Genomic DNA, 17,739 nt, shown 5'->3' with positions numbered 1-17,739 from the left:
CACCATACATGCCAGCCATCCCTCCCCATAACTCGCGGTTATGATATACATAGAGTTGCGAATATCCAATAATCGCGTTTGCTTTTAGAGTTGCGAATTATTATTTTTCGCGTTTCCTTTTCAGGGTAGTGTTGTGAATAATTACCATTCGCGATTGTTTTCATGCAAACTTAGGTACCGGGAGTTTGCTTTAAAAGTAACGTTGCGAATTATTGATAAACACGATTGCTCGTAGAGTTGCGAATCACTATTTTTCGCGTTTGCTTTTCAGGGTAGCGTTGCGAATAATTACCATTCGCGGTTGCTTTTATTGTTACAAGTCGCGTTTGGAATTTTTTCTAATATAAATTAGCGTTGCGATTGTTGATTTATCGCGTTGTTGCCCCGTAGTGTTGCGATATTTAAAACGTCTAACTTCATCCCCATATGTGCCACTCTATTTGAAGTAGCTTGATGTAGTTAGTTTACTTTGTGCATGTATGTTTGTAGCTACAACTGATGACGCCAGCACCTGATCCAGCACTTTTGGGCAAAACGTGATTTGAATTAGTGTTGCGAAACATAAATATATTTCCATTAAAGATAGAGTTGCGAATATCCAATAATCGCGTTTGCTTGTAGAGTTGCGAATTCCTATTTTTCGCATTTCCTTTTCAGGGTAGTGTTGCGAATAATCACCATTCGCGGTTGCTTTTATTGTTATAAATCGCGTTTGGAATTTTTCTATTATAAACTAGCGTTGCGATCTTGTCGCGTTTTTTATTAATTAGAGTTGCGATCCAATGCCCAAAAGCTGGCCAAAACTAAAAAACTAAAAATTAGTGTTGCGCATGATTGAATATAGGTGCACGCGATTTAATTAACAAAGGAACCCTGTATGGTTCATTTTACGAATAACAAGCACCATTCGCGTATAGTTTTTTATTTTATAAATTAGCGTTGCGAAAGAAACAATGGTCCACTCACGGGTTGTTTGAATTTAAGACGAGTGGACGTTTATTCCAACTATCTGAAATATATCTTTTCTTTAAATATTTCTCAAAAGAAATACTGCTTGAAAATACTGTTGAAAATAGACCAATTGTTTTATTCTTTATAATGTGTTAAAATCTGTAATTTATGTAAATGTATTTTTATCGCAGATTTGTGATGCATTTATAAATTCTATATTATGATTAATTTTATTGTAGATTGAATTTATGATTCCAATATATACAGGGTGTTCGGCCACCTCTAGCAAAAATTTTAATGAGCGATAGTAGAGGCCAAAATAAGACGAAAATCAAGAATACTAATTTGTTGATGGAGGCTTCGTTGCAAAGTTATTAACATTTAAAGTTCCGCCTGTAGAATGACAATCCGCTAAACAGCTGGTTCGCGCGGACGGTTGCGGCAGGCGAGTGCTAGTGGTTCTCACGCAGCATGAAAAATTCTGCTTACCGACATTATCGACAGCCTTAGATTTTTGTCCACTTATGGGAATGCGAACACCTTACGTTGAATAAGATTCAACCTGTCTTATGAAAATCCAGAAGGGCATATCAAAACTCGTCCGACGAGATTTTCACAGAGAAAGGGTGAATGCCAGTTCCAATACACAATGTTGTGAACAAAAATCACCCACATGCGATTATACACGCCCCACGATTGTCCACAGTGTCCACAAGTATCCACAATTAATCCTTTCAGGCACTAACTACTATGGCCGAACACCCTGTATATGTATATCACTAATTATTCATTATTAGAGTTGATAATTTTTACGAGATATAATAACCTTTGCAACCCAATTGTTATTTGTAAATAGTGAATTTTTTATAAATATTCTGTATTCTTTGCATAAATCAAAGTTTGTTCGCGATCATTGTTTTAATTGATGGAAAATAGAATGCTTGCATCAAAAGGGTATGCAAATTGCAATTCGATATTTCATATCGAGAGTTAATTTCCGCATAGAATCGACATTTTCGTTCGTTATTGCGTTTTTCGTACGAACCTAATTTAGTTTTCGATACAGTAAAATATAATTATTGCAATGTATATGTCTTGAAAAATTTTTTATTTCATAAAGGAAACGAAAAATAAAATCTACGGTAACAAATGAATAAAATTTGAGACGAATTTAACTTTTCATTCAATTTCACGTAATATTTATGTTTTAAAAATTTTTAATATCAACTTTCACTCGTGGAAGCTTTAGTTCAAATATTAATTTTATAATATCACTTTTACTATGATCGATTACCATTAGTCTATCTTGACGGTATATAATTATTTTTTTCTGCGTTCACTAATACACTTTCATTTCAGCTATTAATCCTTTGAACAAGTTCTTGTTACAGAATATATAATCATTGAAGAATGGAATTGGAAATGGTACACGGATTCCATCTTGATTGCTCTTAGAGAAATATTTCATACAATTTTATTTATTGTCTGAGTTTATGTTTCAGGGAAACATCGTGGGATTAACCAAGACACCATGAAGAAAATATCTTTTCATATTTCTTTGTTTTATATGAGTTATATTTATTGGATATGAATTTTTGTTTCAAGGCAACATCGTGGGATTGTCGAAGACACCAAGAAGAAAATATCTTGTCATATTTTCGTTTTATATTGGCTATATTTGTTGTATATGAGTGTATGTTTTAGAAAAACATCGTGGGATTGATGAAGACATCAAGAAGAAAATATTTCCTCGTATTTCTTCGTTTCCACAGATTGCGTTAAAATATAAGTACAAATGTATATGTAGATATAAGCGTTCTCCAGCGTTTTATTAAATACTACTGAAACGTGTGCGTACATTTAAGTGGGAATGATTAATATTAAGGTACATATTAGTATTTTAATATGCAAGGTCCATACGTGCAGTTGCACATTTCTGGTTGGATCTTCAGTGTCTTACTAGGCACTGTCATAATTAAAGCATCCATTTCTGAAGGAACAATTAATAATAAAGTACATATTGGTACTTTAATAATCAGGATTCGTACGTGCGGTTGCACATTACAATTTTGTTTCTAGAAAACATGTGCTGGATTATCTCACATGTATCAACATTTTGTTAGGTTTTTGATCTCTTCATCGGTCAGAGTTCGTGCGTGCAGTTACACATTTCAATTTCGTTTTTAGAAAACATGTGTATCATCTCACATGTACTGACATTTTGTTAGGTTCTTCACCTCTTCATTGGGTAGTTGTTTTAAGAACTCGACCTTTGTAGTTTGTTTCTAACTTTTCGATAGCTTCTCCCTTGGATAGGTATTCGAATTCCTCGCCAAAGGAAGGGTGGTTGGGGCGAGGCTAGGGTGGGTCTCCATTCGCAGCAACCTCCACGCGGTGAGACCTGGGTCATATTATTTACTATGTAATTAATAATTATATCAATTCCATAGTAAATAATATGAGCTAATGGCTGCGTTTTTTTTATAGTTTCACATATGTTCTTCGCCCCGGTGTGCAGTCTGATAACACCGAGCTCGACTCGCAAATAAGTTTTTGCCGAGTTAGTTTTTAAATAAATAATAGATTACAATTTAAAATAAAAAATAGAGGATTTGCGGTGTACTTATCAATGAGATCCTTACGTATTTTAATAATTATGAAATCTTTAAATAATCTCAATCGATTGGTTATTCCAATGAAATTAATCGATTGATGCTCAATTCTGGACCGTACAACTTTCATTTCGTTAAAAAATACTAAAATTTATGCAATTTCATTTTTTGTCTCGCTTCCTCTTATGTTTATGTATTTCTAAATCTGTTGGTAACGTTGCAAATAACACGAAAATGGTAATGGGGTAAAGGTCTACTCGTATACCTCGTCTGTGCTAATAGTGTTGTAACTTTCTTTTCTGTGTGTATATTTAATAAGTAAATATAAAAGGCACAATAAGCTTTTTCTAAAATTTATCATATAATTTGAATTTATTTTCACAAAAACTTTAGATCAGAGACATTGTATTTGATGCGTTGTCAGATTATTCACTTCCACTACTATTATAGTTCGGCTGTTTTATAAAAGTTCCATTAGCAGGATTTATTGAAACACACAAATGATTGGCTGCGGACCTAAATGCTTCTTTACTGGAGCAGAACTCACAGAACTTATCCCTGCCATAAACTGGCAAGTTTACCAGTCCATTAGAAACTGCAAAGTACCTGTAACATATAAAATCTCTTAAGTACTAATTTAATTATAGTTTTTCTTACATACAAAATGAAGCACTTAAAATTGCAACTTCGCTTTAAATTAATATTATTATCTTTAGAGAGAAATATTTCTAAATAAAAGTTGCACGGTTTCACAAGGGACTTAAGATAGATTAAATAAAATTATTAAATTCACATATCCTCAGATATCTACATATCTACAGTCCCTTCGAGATCCTTGGGTCACAGGTTAAGAACCACTGCGTTACACCCTGTATTAGGAAAAGTAATTAATCCTAGATACGATGATTCACACGACTCTAAAGTCTTAACACTTTGACGGCCGCTACTATCGTCACAGTATTTTATATCTCGACTTGATGCATTTCCCTAAAGTGACTGGTTTACGCAGAGGCGGATTTAGGTACAAGCTGAGTAGACTGTAGTCCAGTGCAACAACCATTTTAGGAAAAATTTTAAATAATAAATAGTAAATATTTAAAAATTAAAAATAAGAAATAATAAATTTTCTTAACGAATACTTTTAGATCTAGCATTTTAAGTTTTTGTTATGGTTCACCTTCCCTTACTTTTTCTTGTTATTGTGGGACGGCAAAAACATGATAGCCTGGGGTGGCAAAAGTTTAAATCCGCCTCTGGGTTTATGTACATCGAAGTAAGGCATAACTTGTAACTTGAGATAATATAAAGATGATATAAATTGAGTGGACGATGTCATAGCGGCCGGAAATCAGAGTGATCGGAATCACACATACGTACAGCGGCCGTCAGTGTTAAGCGTACGACTGTTGCATCCCTACTACTGCAGTCAATTCCCACCCGTCATTTCTTGCTGCGATGTCATTTGCACGAAGTGCCCGGAGCTTTGTCTTGGGTCAATGGCGGGAGCCCGAGCCCGCGAGATGCCCAATTGGTCATTCCTGTTCTAGAGAAAATAATATTTATAAAGATCGAAGTGCTAACCAGTTTCGACTGCCTCATTTTGTATGATTTTTTCTTAATTACTGTTACGAAATATCATGTATCTAAAAGATTTTTTGGTTAACAGTATAGTAAATACGTATGCAAATACACTCCCACATGTGTGCTATCTTTAATTTCTCCCTGACACACGTACAATTTTGGGTTTGTAACGCATAATATAGTAAGCTTACGAGCTCAGAACATGCGGATCGTTGCAAAGAGGTCGCGGTATCACGGCGTTTTGTTTACAAAACAGAAACAGTGTTGTATTCTAGGAACGAAATGATAGCACACTCCGTCTACATGTTTATAAACTGCTCAGTATTTCGCGATCTCTTAGGTATTCAAGACGCGAAAGTATTGCCTAGTAATTTACAAGAATGGGACGGGGGAAAAAATTAACGACATCAGAAATAAAGCATATTCTTGAACTGAAAAGGCAAAATTTATCAGTATCTAAAATTTCGAAAATAACTAGCAGAAGTCGAAAGGTAATTTATAATTTACTTAAAAACGTGGAAAATTATGGTAAAAAGAAGAGTAGTGGAAGACCATCATCGTTGTCACAACGGGATAAACGAACTGTTTTGCGTATAGCTTCCAATACCCAGTGTACAACAAAACAAATCATGCAAAAGGCTGGCGTCAATGCAAGTGTTTCAAGTGTTCGTCGTGTATTACAATCATGCAAGCACATTAGAAGACTAAAAATAAAAAAGAAACCTGCATTAATTCCACGGCACAAACAAGAACGTTTACAATTTGCCAAAGATCGAATACACTGAAAGAAGAAGTGGCGAAAAGTGATATTTTCCGATGAAAAAAAATTTAATTTAGATGGACCTGATGGTTTAAACTATTATTTCCACGATCTAAGAAAAGAAAAATTGTCAAAAATTCGGCGAGCAATGGGCGGTGGTGGAGTAATGGTGTGGGCGGCCATCGGTTACTTCGGTAAGACGGAAATAAAATTTATTCATGGAAAAATGAACAGTAAATATTATTTGGATTTGATAAAGCAACAAATAACAAAGCATGCCCTACGTATATCTGGGTCTGGATTCATTGTATCAGCAGGATAATGCAGCGGTACATACTGCAAAACTTGTAAAAACCTATTTTGAAAAAGAAAAGATACGTGTTTTATCATGACCTGCGCGCTCACCGGATATTAATATTATCGAAAATTATTGGAGTCAACTCAGTCAAGCAGTTTACAAACATGGGAAACAATACGAGAATGTCCACGAACTAAAAGAAGCTATTGTCGCGGAATGGAGCAATTTAAATCAAGAAAATATTCAAAAATTATTTAAATCGTTACCAAATAGAATGATTGAAATCATAGAAAATAAAGGAGGATGTACTCATTATTAAACAATTAATGAATAATTATATAGATTGATAATAAATTAAATAAATGTTTATTACTTTATAAGTGTACTATCATTTCGTCCTTCATATACAACACTGTTTCTGTTTTGTAAACAAAATGCCGTGATGCCGCGACATCTTTGCAGCGATCCGCATGTTCTGAGCTCGTAAGCTTACTATATTATGTGTTACAAACCCAAAATTGTACGTGTGGTCAGTGAGAAATTAAAGATTGCATACATGTGCTATCTTTTTGGCTGGGAGTGTATGTACTGAGTTTCGTCTCTCGCCGTCCAGATGGAATAAGTGCTATTTCATTTATGGAAGTTGAGCCACCATTAGGGTGGTCCGTAGCTACAGGGGTCAACATTTTTGTTTTAGCTTTTTCTGATGCACCCTCATAGATTGTGACTCTTGATAAAGAAATTTTATGCCAAATTTTAGCGTGATTGGGCAACTAGAACACGTGCCACATTTTAATTTCGCATTAGAATCAAATGTACTTGTATCGTCTTATTCGAAATTCATTGACCAAAATTTTGTACTGAAATTATAATTCCTTTAGTGTAAAATAATAATACTATCATTCAATTTATTATGAAACATCGCGTATAACATAGGAGTGAGTCATAATTCGTGGCTTTTCCTTATGTATGGAAACTAAAACCGAATGTAGGTGTGCTACCTTTTGCCATACAATTAGACACATACGATCGTGTGACAAAAAATTACGTTTCTTTGCATCGTGCTAGGAAAAGCTTCTTTTCGTTTTTTCACGAGAATTAATAAAAGCCGCTTGATTGTCCGAAAATTATTTTTGGTTGTGAGAGTCAATTACAATCATTTTTGGTGAATAGGCATATCCCCGAAATCCTACACACGTTCGAGAAAAAAAATTCGAGTAGGTGGACAAATTTTTCAACAGAATTAAATAATTTCAAATCGTTCTGGAAAATCTATTTTTGATTGCGGGGGTCAATTACAATCGTTTTTAGTGAATAGACATACCCCTGAAATCCTACCCACTTAGGAGAAAAAAAATTCCTTACCGAAAATGTACTGTGTGGCCAGAAATGTTTCCCCGAAATTTCATGCATATATTTAAAAAATCATAACTTTTTTTAACTAATTCTTGATTTTCGTCTTATTTTGACCTCTAGAATCTCACATTAAAATGTTTCTTAGGGGTGGCCGAACATCCTGTATAGAGTGACTGTATTCTTCCATTCTCATCCATTCAGTATTAGTATTGTGTTATTTGTTCTTTAATTATACAGTTTTTCAAAAGTCTGTTATTTCCTTTTAGCTTGGTATTATATTGATTAATTGATTTTTGTTTTGTATATTTCTATAAAATTGTGGACACCGTGAAACGACCTTGTTTAAAAGCGACTGTATTTGAGAGTATGCAGTGCCACCAATTTTAACTTTCTTTTGCCTAACAAATTTTGAAATATCACAAAAACATGTATACATAAATCTTGTAAAGGCTGCAAAATGTGTTTATTTGCATAAAATTCCCCAAGGAAGTTTAAAAAACGCACTTCACGCTAGAATACCCCCTTAACGAAATAGGGTATTGTGTAATTAGATTTTTGTTGATAATATCTATTTTATTCTATGTATCTTTTTCGTAGATTAATTTGGGGAGAGGTCTTATTATTATTATATGTATATATAATTCTTCAATTAAATATTTCTTTCTTCAATTTTTACAGAGTAAGAAGTTTAAGCTGATAAATATTTACCATTTAACATATTTATACATTTTCACAAAATTGTTACTTCTAGTGTAAAGTTTAATCAAATACTCAATACATAGAGTACATAGTTACCGATAGTGTTGATCAAGGTGTGCCTTTTCAATTCTTTTGTCCTTGGCACGTCGATTTTGAAACCAAATTTTGATTTGTGTTTCTGTCAGACACAAAGACGTAGCGAGTTCAAATCTTCGTCCTCTAGAAATATATTCCCCTCTTCGATACTCGACTTCTAGTCTTAATGTCTGTTCACCACTGAAAGTTGTTCTTTGTCTTCGTGGTCGTCCTTCTTTTCTCCTTCTGCGAGCTACTATCCAACATAAACATACAAACTGTTTAAAATAAAACATTCTATTGCACGTTACTGTGCAAATTCATACATCGAATTCATAGTAGAGGAAAAACACCATATATGGAATACTATCAATAAGTTGGAATATAAAAGAATCTTCAAAAGTAATGATATTATATAGTTTGTAATATCACGAATAATAGTAACAAATAACTTGTTAGAGATTGATATTTGTTGGCGAACCGTAATTTTAATGTTATCGATGTAAATTGGAGAATAAGAAAACTTTTTTTTAACAAGTATTGAATCGTTCAAATCATATACTTCGTCTGTCCCATAACACTTTTTACAGTTTTACAAGGTTTATTTACACCTGTTTGAATAATATTCTAAAATTTGTTGAGTTAAAACCAAATATAGCCGCTTTTAAAAAACGTCGTTCCACAGTGCCCATGATTGCAACCATTTGTTTACTAGAAATGAATTTGGCTATTGCAGATACTAGAACAAAAAATGACAATATTTTATAGTTTGTTTATCTTTCTATTTCGGAGTCGAAATGATATAAAAAATGAAAATTTTTGTGTCGATCTTTCGAACAGCTGTAACTTCATTATTTTTTAGGAATTCGAGCCCACAAACCTGTGCAAATATGTTTTCGAAAGTATGTTCTTTAAGAAAATTAAAAAAAGGAAAAATCGATTTTTTCAATGGTTCATGGTAGAAGACTCGCTCAACAAAAATGTTCATTATAAAAGGAAATATATTAAAGCTGAAAATCTTAACAGTTACATTCGTGTGCTGCATTTATACTGTATGTTTTATTTAGCGAATCGATGATTCTTTGTCTGCCTTGTTGTGACAACAGCTTAAGGGGCAGGCGAACAGAGTTGGGTTTGAGGAAATATAGCGATGTATATTCCATATTGAGATGCGGCCAACTGTGCTTCATAATCTCATCACAATATCGCTACGAGGTGGCGAAGCGGGATAAATCCTCTCAAACGCGCGCGTATACGTATGCTTGTTGTAATAACACGTGCCACTGTCAAATTTTTAGGTGAAGAGCAAAATACTCAAACATAAGCTATTATCAAACCAATTCAAATAGAGAAAAATAGATAAGAAAACGGATATTAAACGAATTTCAATTCGTCTGTCGATAATAATAACTTCTGATCTAAACAGAATAAAATATATTACGAAATGTTGGGAATACATCTGTTTATGTCAATAAATGTAAGTGACATATGTCAAATACGTATCAATAATATGCCAAAATATACAGGACTATGAAAAATATATTCAAAATACGTTCAAATAATTTTATTACTTAAACATAATAATAATCAATTATAATTTAAATTACAATATGTTACGAGTATTTTTTCAAGAATTAATTGATGACGTTTATCGTTTAAAGTCAATTTATAAGCTGAAACCGGACGCTCAATATTACAACATGTGATTCGGGCATTGAATTTGCTGAAGTAGCATACTTTAATTGTTTTAGGTTCTTTAACAATCTGACTTCATAAAATTCGTTTCCATAGAACCTACACATTTGCCAAGAATAATTTACAATTACTAATTAATGCTATTCGTAGCATCTACGAACTGTTACCATTAATGATTCACTATAGGTAAATACGAAATGTACAAATAGGTGTGTTGTCCTTTCTACCACGACTATCGTGTACAAACGTTGAATTAATAGACTGAAATAGGTATTCAGAAGCCTTATATGTATAAGCATTAATTTTATTAAAAGAAATGCAATATGACATGTGCTTTTGTAAAAAATATATTTTTAAGGACCTCTGGTGACGAAACAAACTTATATTTAGGTTTCACTTTTTTATCTATTTCCTAGAAACATATGCATTTGCATAAACATCCGCAGTCTACTTATGATAGTATAGAATACGTAGTGGGTAATGTAAATCTGTTTATTACCCAAAGGACAATATTAGGAAATGCACCTTACAAGGAAAGCACCCTACGTCGATACAGATATTAGAGAAAAGAAACTTAGTTTTGTAAAAACTTATATGTATAAATAAACCATTAGATTTTTTTAAATGAGTTATTTTCTCGGGAATATTTGTGACTCAGATGCGTGAAAATAAGTGTATAAAATTAAAGCAGAATCTATGAAATACAAAAATATTTTATACTATTAAAGTCTACGTTCTCTCTCCTCCTCTTTTGTATTTGTTGATTCACATTTTAGGAAAGGAATCCTTCCCAATTCGGTATTCTGAATAAAATTTCATGTCACATTGCTAATTTTAGACATGATCGAAACATATACAGGGTGTCCCGTAAATAGTGTAAGAACCGGAAATAGGGGGTAGCTGAGACGATTCTGAACAACAATTTCCTTTGCAAAAATGTCGGATGGGGCTTCGTTTTTGAATTATTAACGAAAAACACTGACCAATCACGGCGCTCGCCTTCCGCGCGCTCAGGGCGTATACACGAAACAGTAACATTAATATGCAAATAAATAGATCGAATGATTTACTCCGTTCACAAATGTCATTGGTTAAGAGGTAATTCCCTGTTATTTTCTGTGTTGCAAATTGAATAACGTTAGTAGCTTTTCAGATAATTCGGTATTAAAAAATAGCATCACAGTATTCCAAATATGCTGCGTTTCTTCTACTACCTACTTGCTACTGTATCTTTAATACAGTCAAGGATAAGAGAATGTATGTACTTACAGAACGCAGAGAATCCTTGCAAATAATGTTCTGGCATCGGATGGTATGGCAAATTATGAAAGTGTGGCGGTAGCGTAGGCGGATATGTGATCTGCGACAAGGGGAGGCTGGGTACTCTAGGAAAAAGTCCGTGAAAGAATGGCAACCTTATAGTAGAGAAATCGGTGCTTTCTTCTTTTCCTTCGTTCATTAGTATGTTTGTTTCGTTGGTGTTCTGCTTTTCGATTCGCCCCGAGAATGTCTCTTCCATGCCTGATACCTACGCGATAATACATTATCCTGACGAATTGTACACTTTTCATTTCTGACATGTACATGCACAGGGTACTTTAAATACAGCGATTCCTATCTGTTAGACAATCATTAAACGTTTGTTTATTCTACGGATTTAAAAATCGTTCAGAAATCATAGAATAAAATTTAGCCTTCCTTGACAAAATATCGTTTCTTAATACAATTTCGCATATGGCATATTTTCTTTTTCATTATTTTAACAATAACAGATAAAAATTGACAATTTCAGAGTGGTTTTATAGTTACGATACACAAGGCAAACATTTTCTATAATTATTCGTAACTCAAGAGCTAAGGTGTATATGTAGGACAGACGTTCGTATGACGTTTTTCTACTTTCTTTAAAGGGTAGATTCAGCTCTTTAACTCCTTAATGCTCATATTTTTCAGGGTGACCAAGAATGATCAGTTTCCTGTATTGGACTTGTTTTTGTAAGCTATATAAAAATGCGGTTTTTGTTAATTACAATGTTGTATCTAACGTATAATTTGAAGAAAAACTAATATTGTCATCCCTTAAACCGTTAAATTAAACAAATATCGTTTTTCAAAGCAGTCAGACTTGGGCATGAGCATTAAGGGGAATCGAGGTATAGTTTGAAAGAAGATCATTTCTCATGCAAAAATAAATCGGAAATATACAATAAAACAGTTTCATGCAAAGCTTCGTTTTCGAGAAAATCGGTTCAAAAAATTGAAACGTCTGTTTGCTTTCAAAAGCTTCTTAATATCATATTCTTCATTACAGATTTAAGAGCCAGGGTACTAATGAGGGTTATACGGGCACTAGTAAAGTAAAGTAAATAGTAAAATGTTGATGCAAATATAATATTGTGTAATTTCAAATTGATGCCCTCGTATCAAACCATTCGAAAAAATTTCTTCAAATGATTTCAGAATTAGATTGTGACTCGATTTTTCATAAACGTACGGAATTTTGAAGAAGTCGTCCATCCGTTAATAAATAATCGTGTTTTAATGCGTTTATAATTTATGTGCCTCCGAATCTCTGACACGAACTCGTTCTCTTTCAATAATAATACCGGATTTAATCGGGACAAAGAATTCATACAAACACGGAGAATCGATTTTCAAATGTATAAAATAATGTAATTAAAACGATTCGAATGATTATGCGAATAAAAAAGTTTACAAAGTAATTTGAATAACACATAACTCTGATTTCATATCAGCACTACATAAAGTGTTAACAAATACACCTAGCACCAATAACGAACTCATCACTGCATTTTTAATCGCATATTTATCCGAAAGATATTCTCAAAAATAAAACTTAGAATGTAAAATTTTTATTTTATATTTGTGATGTACTTCTACACAGCTAATTGTTTCTTTTTCGATTGCTTTATTATTATTGCTGTGTTTAAACCTTACGTAGATTTTTTTTTACTTTCTTCATTAGTTGTACGTTTAAAGCAATATGGAAAATATTCTCTTTAACACGTTCACTATTATATCAAAATTGTATAATATTATTTAAGAGTAAAATTTTGATTTCAGACAATTATAAACTATATAATCTAAAATTTGTTTCGGTACTTATTTCTGTAACCTTGCTAAAATTCACAAATCCTCTCCAAATTTATTTCTCTCAACATCTCGAAAATTAATTTTTCTATTTCTATAGTAGAAAATCCTTTCGCCCATGTATGAGTGACGTGGCAATTAAAATGTTAAGGAGGTATTTTACTGTAAATTACAGTGTATTTTTAAGTCCTTTTTGATCATTTTTAAGCAAGAAAATATTCAAGTGTTTGTTATCAAAATATCTCACATGTTTATTGATATTTGTAAAATATGTACAAAATAAAACAAAAAGACGTCATCTTATGATTTTCATGGTTTCAGCCATTGTACACATTTGAAATGAAAAATGAAGATTAGGATGAGTTTGTCTATAGCTAACATTAACATTTTTAAAAGATCAATAATTACAAAATGATGACACTTTGACGTTTAATTATCAATTTTGTAATATTTTTTTGTTACTTTCGCGGACTAAAAAAATATGGAAAAGACGAAGAGACTCTTCAAGAATATGTAACAAAAAATCAATTTTTTCAAAGGCTCGCAATGCAATAAATAATTCAGCAGAACACCCCCTTAATGTGAAAATTTAATGCGAATCATGTTACATAGAACGCATAAAACTTTATTACTTATTCATTATTTAATAAATTCATGTTTTTTAATCCATCTATTAATTAAATATAATTCGAATTCTATTTTCGTATGCAAATCTACAGGGTTGAACCACTTAACGTGATCAGATTAATTTATTCCATTACTAGTGAATCGTATTATAAAGTTTTTTGCCAAGTATAAAATAGTTATTTTTTATTCAAAATTTTGTAAATGAACATCATTTCGAACTTCGCTTAAGAGGGTACTTTAGTCCAGAGATTCATTTTTTTGGTATTTTTAGGGATTTTTTTTACAAAAATCTCTTAAAAGTTTCTTAATTTCGAAATTTTGCATACATATTTTTCAAGTGAAAATAATGAAAACTGACTTTTGACTATTCTGCTTATGTGAAATGAGAAAACCAAAAAGATTCCTGATTAGTATGATTGCGATTATGGTGTAAACCGAAATTATAAAAAAAAATTTCCTTATTGTTTTTTTATAGCTCGTTAAACATGAAAGAGCCAAGAAAATTGATATTCAAAATTCAAAGTGTTTCCACCGTTTTGTAAATTTTTCACTACTCTCTTTCCTATTTGGTTCACACCATAATTACAATCATACTAACCCTTTCGATTTTGCCATTTCAAATAAGTAGGATGATCGGAATCGTGTCAGCCATTTTTTTTTAAAGGAAATTTTCTCGTTCAATGATATACAGGGTGTTCAGCCACCCCTGGGAAAAATTTTAATGCGAGATTCTAGAGGCCAAAATAAGACGAAAGTCACGAATACCAATTTATTGATGGTGGCTTTGTTAAAAAGTTATTAACGTTTAAAATTTCGCCCGTACTGAATTTTTTTCACGAAAATGCGTAGGATTTCGGGGATATGTATATTCACCAAAAATGATTGTAATTGACCCCCGCAACCGAAAATAATTTTTCCAGAACGATTTGAAATTTTTGAATTTAATTGTCAATAACTTTTTAACGAAGCCTCCATCAACAAATTGGTATTCTTGATTTTCGTCTTATTTTGGCCTCTAGAATCCCTCATTAAAATTGTTCTCAAGGGTGGCCGAATACCCCGTATAATTCAGTCACTTTTGATTATTTTCACTTGAAAAAAATTGTCACCATTCGTAAATTATAAATAAATGTGTACACAAAATGTTGAAATTAAGAACCTTTTTTTGTAAAAAAATTCTCCAAATAGACCAAAACAAAAAGAAATTCTTGACTAGAATACTCCCTTAACTTAAGAAATATTTTTCTGAATGTTTTTTTTTAGATTTAGATGAAATAAATAGTATTTGTAACGGTGCTTGCCAAATTGGTCCTAATTTGTTAAAAGATAGGTCTAAAACGAATATATGTTTCTGTATAAAAAACTAACGGTGACCTTAAAAACTTCAGAGAAAAAGCAGTTAGCAAAAAATTTAGTAACAGAATAAATTGTGTGGATCAAGTCACGCGATTCGCTCCGTATACTATATTACAAGAATTAAATAGTTAATAAAAATAGCGAATATTATGATAGATGTTGCCGTTTGCGAATAATCGAAGAAAAACAAGCGTTTCTGATAGAAATTAATAGCAAAGCTAAGGATACTAATACAATTATACAATGTAGAATTGTCAAATAAATGATACGACTAGCTACTTACTTGTATAATTTCGTTACTCGGGGAATCACTGGAGATGTCTGCATCGGACGTGGTATTTTTATCGCAAGAAACGATATCCGGGGATAAATCGAGACTGAATTTTGCTTTAGGCCTTTTCTGATCATCGTTATTATTACTCTCGACTGTTTTCGTTTCAAGATGACCATAAATTCGGGCGAAAAACCGTCGCGGGGATGACGGTCCCTCCGCTTTCGTCGACATTTAATCGTCAACGAGTAGCGTCCCGTGTCTTCGGGGATAACAAAAAGAAAAAAAAACTTGAAAACAGAACTGGTTACAGAATGATAGAAAATTTAAAAACTGTTTATCCAACTGTTTCGCTCAATGTTCATCAAAATTCATCGTCGAACGATGTTTGACTCTCGCGTGGAAATTGGAAATCCCGTGAACATGGACATACCGGCGGCATTAAAACGTTTTCATTGTGGTTCATTTTATCACTTTGAACATTGCTTATCCTAGACACAATCGAACAATCTTGAAAGTTCACGTTCGAGTTTCGGGATCGAAATGAATGTTAAATTTATGAATTTTATAAATTTTAAAGGAGAATAAATGCACGCACGCTAGGCCTCGGGCGACCGTGTACATATGTGTGCGTTACATGTACCATTCACAGGCGGTGTAAAATTGTGTGGAAGCACTTTGAAACAATAACTGAGAGAAAGGTGGAGAATAAAATGACTCGATATCAGGTAACACGCGTATCTGAGCCTGTTTGCTTGCAACGTCCACTGACTCCTTGTGGTTAGTATGAAAATCGAGAGGAGGGATGTTCGGTGGCCGTACTCCCTACTCCACGGATATTCCCCACTATGAGTGGGAATACCACCCCCATCCCTTCGGTTTGAGATAATTCCGTTGTCATCGTTGTAACGCCCCTCTGTGAAAGGGCATCTGCAGACGTTTACAGCCACTGAAACAGAAATTCTTTAATCGAACCTTATTATTCGTAATTGCACCGTGAAATCGCGACGAGCATTAGCGGTCGTGATTGATCCAAACGCTTTTCGCGCATCAACTGTTGCGAAAACACGTTCACGGACTGTAAAAATTTTAACGAGCTACAAAAATGGACAGGTGATTTACCTCAGGTGTTGCAATTCCATTTAAACTCAATGTGCTGGTTCAAAGAAATGTTTAAATACGGGAAGACGAACCAGTTAGTCGTTAAAGAGTTTATAGAAAATATAAATTCTGAATTTAAAGCTTCACCATTTTATTATTTATCGAGATTTTGACTTCTCCCTAGTTCTTGATAGGTATCAAAAACTATATAATAAGTACTTTCGAATGAAAATACTTTATTCATTTCTGTATCAGATTAGCGGATCGAATGAAATCGCGGAAGCCATCTTATTTAGAATAGCCATTAAACAAACAGCTATAACAACCACAGTTTTTAATATTTTTGGATGGAAAGAATACTGTACACTACTACAATATAAATATACGTATCTGGAAAATCAAAGAAGGGCAGTCTAAATAACAATATGTACTCCTTTAAAAATAAAAATAATTTAATCAAGATATTTGAAAACTGAACTCGGTTAAAACAAATAATTGAAATCCCCGATCGTATGCAAAACTTATGTTTCGTTTTTCATGTATGTATTATTACAAAAACTGGCAATTTATGAATATTACGAACAAAATATTAAATAGTATAGAAATTATACTTTTTTATTTGTTCCAGAGTATCGAAACGCTGCCCCCAGTGTTTTAATTTCATTTCAGGGAATAAGAATTGTTATTCCTTAAAATGAAATTTTTTTAACGCATGTTTCTTTCAATTATTCCTATTAATAACTATAACGGTAGCTGTTAGAAATTAAAAATGATAAATATTCTTTTTCGAAGAGGAGTAAAGATGCAGAAACGTGTAACGATTAACGACAATGAAAATACATATAAATATTTTTGGAAAAATTGAAATGATTACAACTATTTTGACAAAGTTAAAATATTGCCAATGAAAAAGACCAACAATGAAGGTGGTACTATGGAATCGTCCTATATGTATAGTACAAAATTAAACTACTGATGACATAACTCACCAGAACAGAATTTTTACCGAGTAGACTATAATTCCTGTACTATTTAATATTTTTATTTACAAGACGTTTCTTTACTCTTTTGTTTCGTTGAATTGTTCGAGCAAAATGTACGTAGCGTTTAAAAAATTATGTACATCAACACACATTATTAAATTAAATAACTATTAAACTCTATGGTCTCCTAAATTTAAAAATAATTTATTTACGATACTTCTTCAATTTTAAATTGATTGAAAACTATTATAAACCCTGAGGTT

General features: G+C 32.6%; 1 protein-coding gene across 1 annotated transcript; it reads right to left on the bottom strand.

The window, feature by feature from the left end:
• Positions 1-3,988: 3,988 nt before the first annotated feature.
• LOC122403429 (homeobox protein rough) lies at positions 3,989-15,626 on the bottom strand. The gene is made up of 4 exons (XM_043406952.1): positions 15,405-15,626; positions 11,297-11,555; positions 8,354-8,588; positions 3,989-4,169 (listed from the first exon to the last, which is right to left on the bottom strand). The coding sequence occupies exons 1-4, from the start codon at positions 15,624-15,626 to the stop codon at positions 3,989-3,991; spliced, it is 897 nt and encodes a 298-aa protein (XP_043262887.1).
• Positions 15,627-17,739: the final 2,113 nt, after the last annotated feature.

The sequence above is a fragment of the Colletes gigas genome, unplaced genomic scaffold (assembly GCF_013123115.1).
Source record: "Colletes gigas isolate AHSC1104 unplaced genomic scaffold, ASM1312311v1 Colletes_gigas_Sc00052, whole genome shotgun sequence".
NCBI lineage: Eukaryota > Metazoa > Arthropoda > Insecta > Hymenoptera > Colletidae > Colletes > Colletes gigas.
This window is presented reverse-complemented; position numbering and strand designations above follow the sequence as displayed.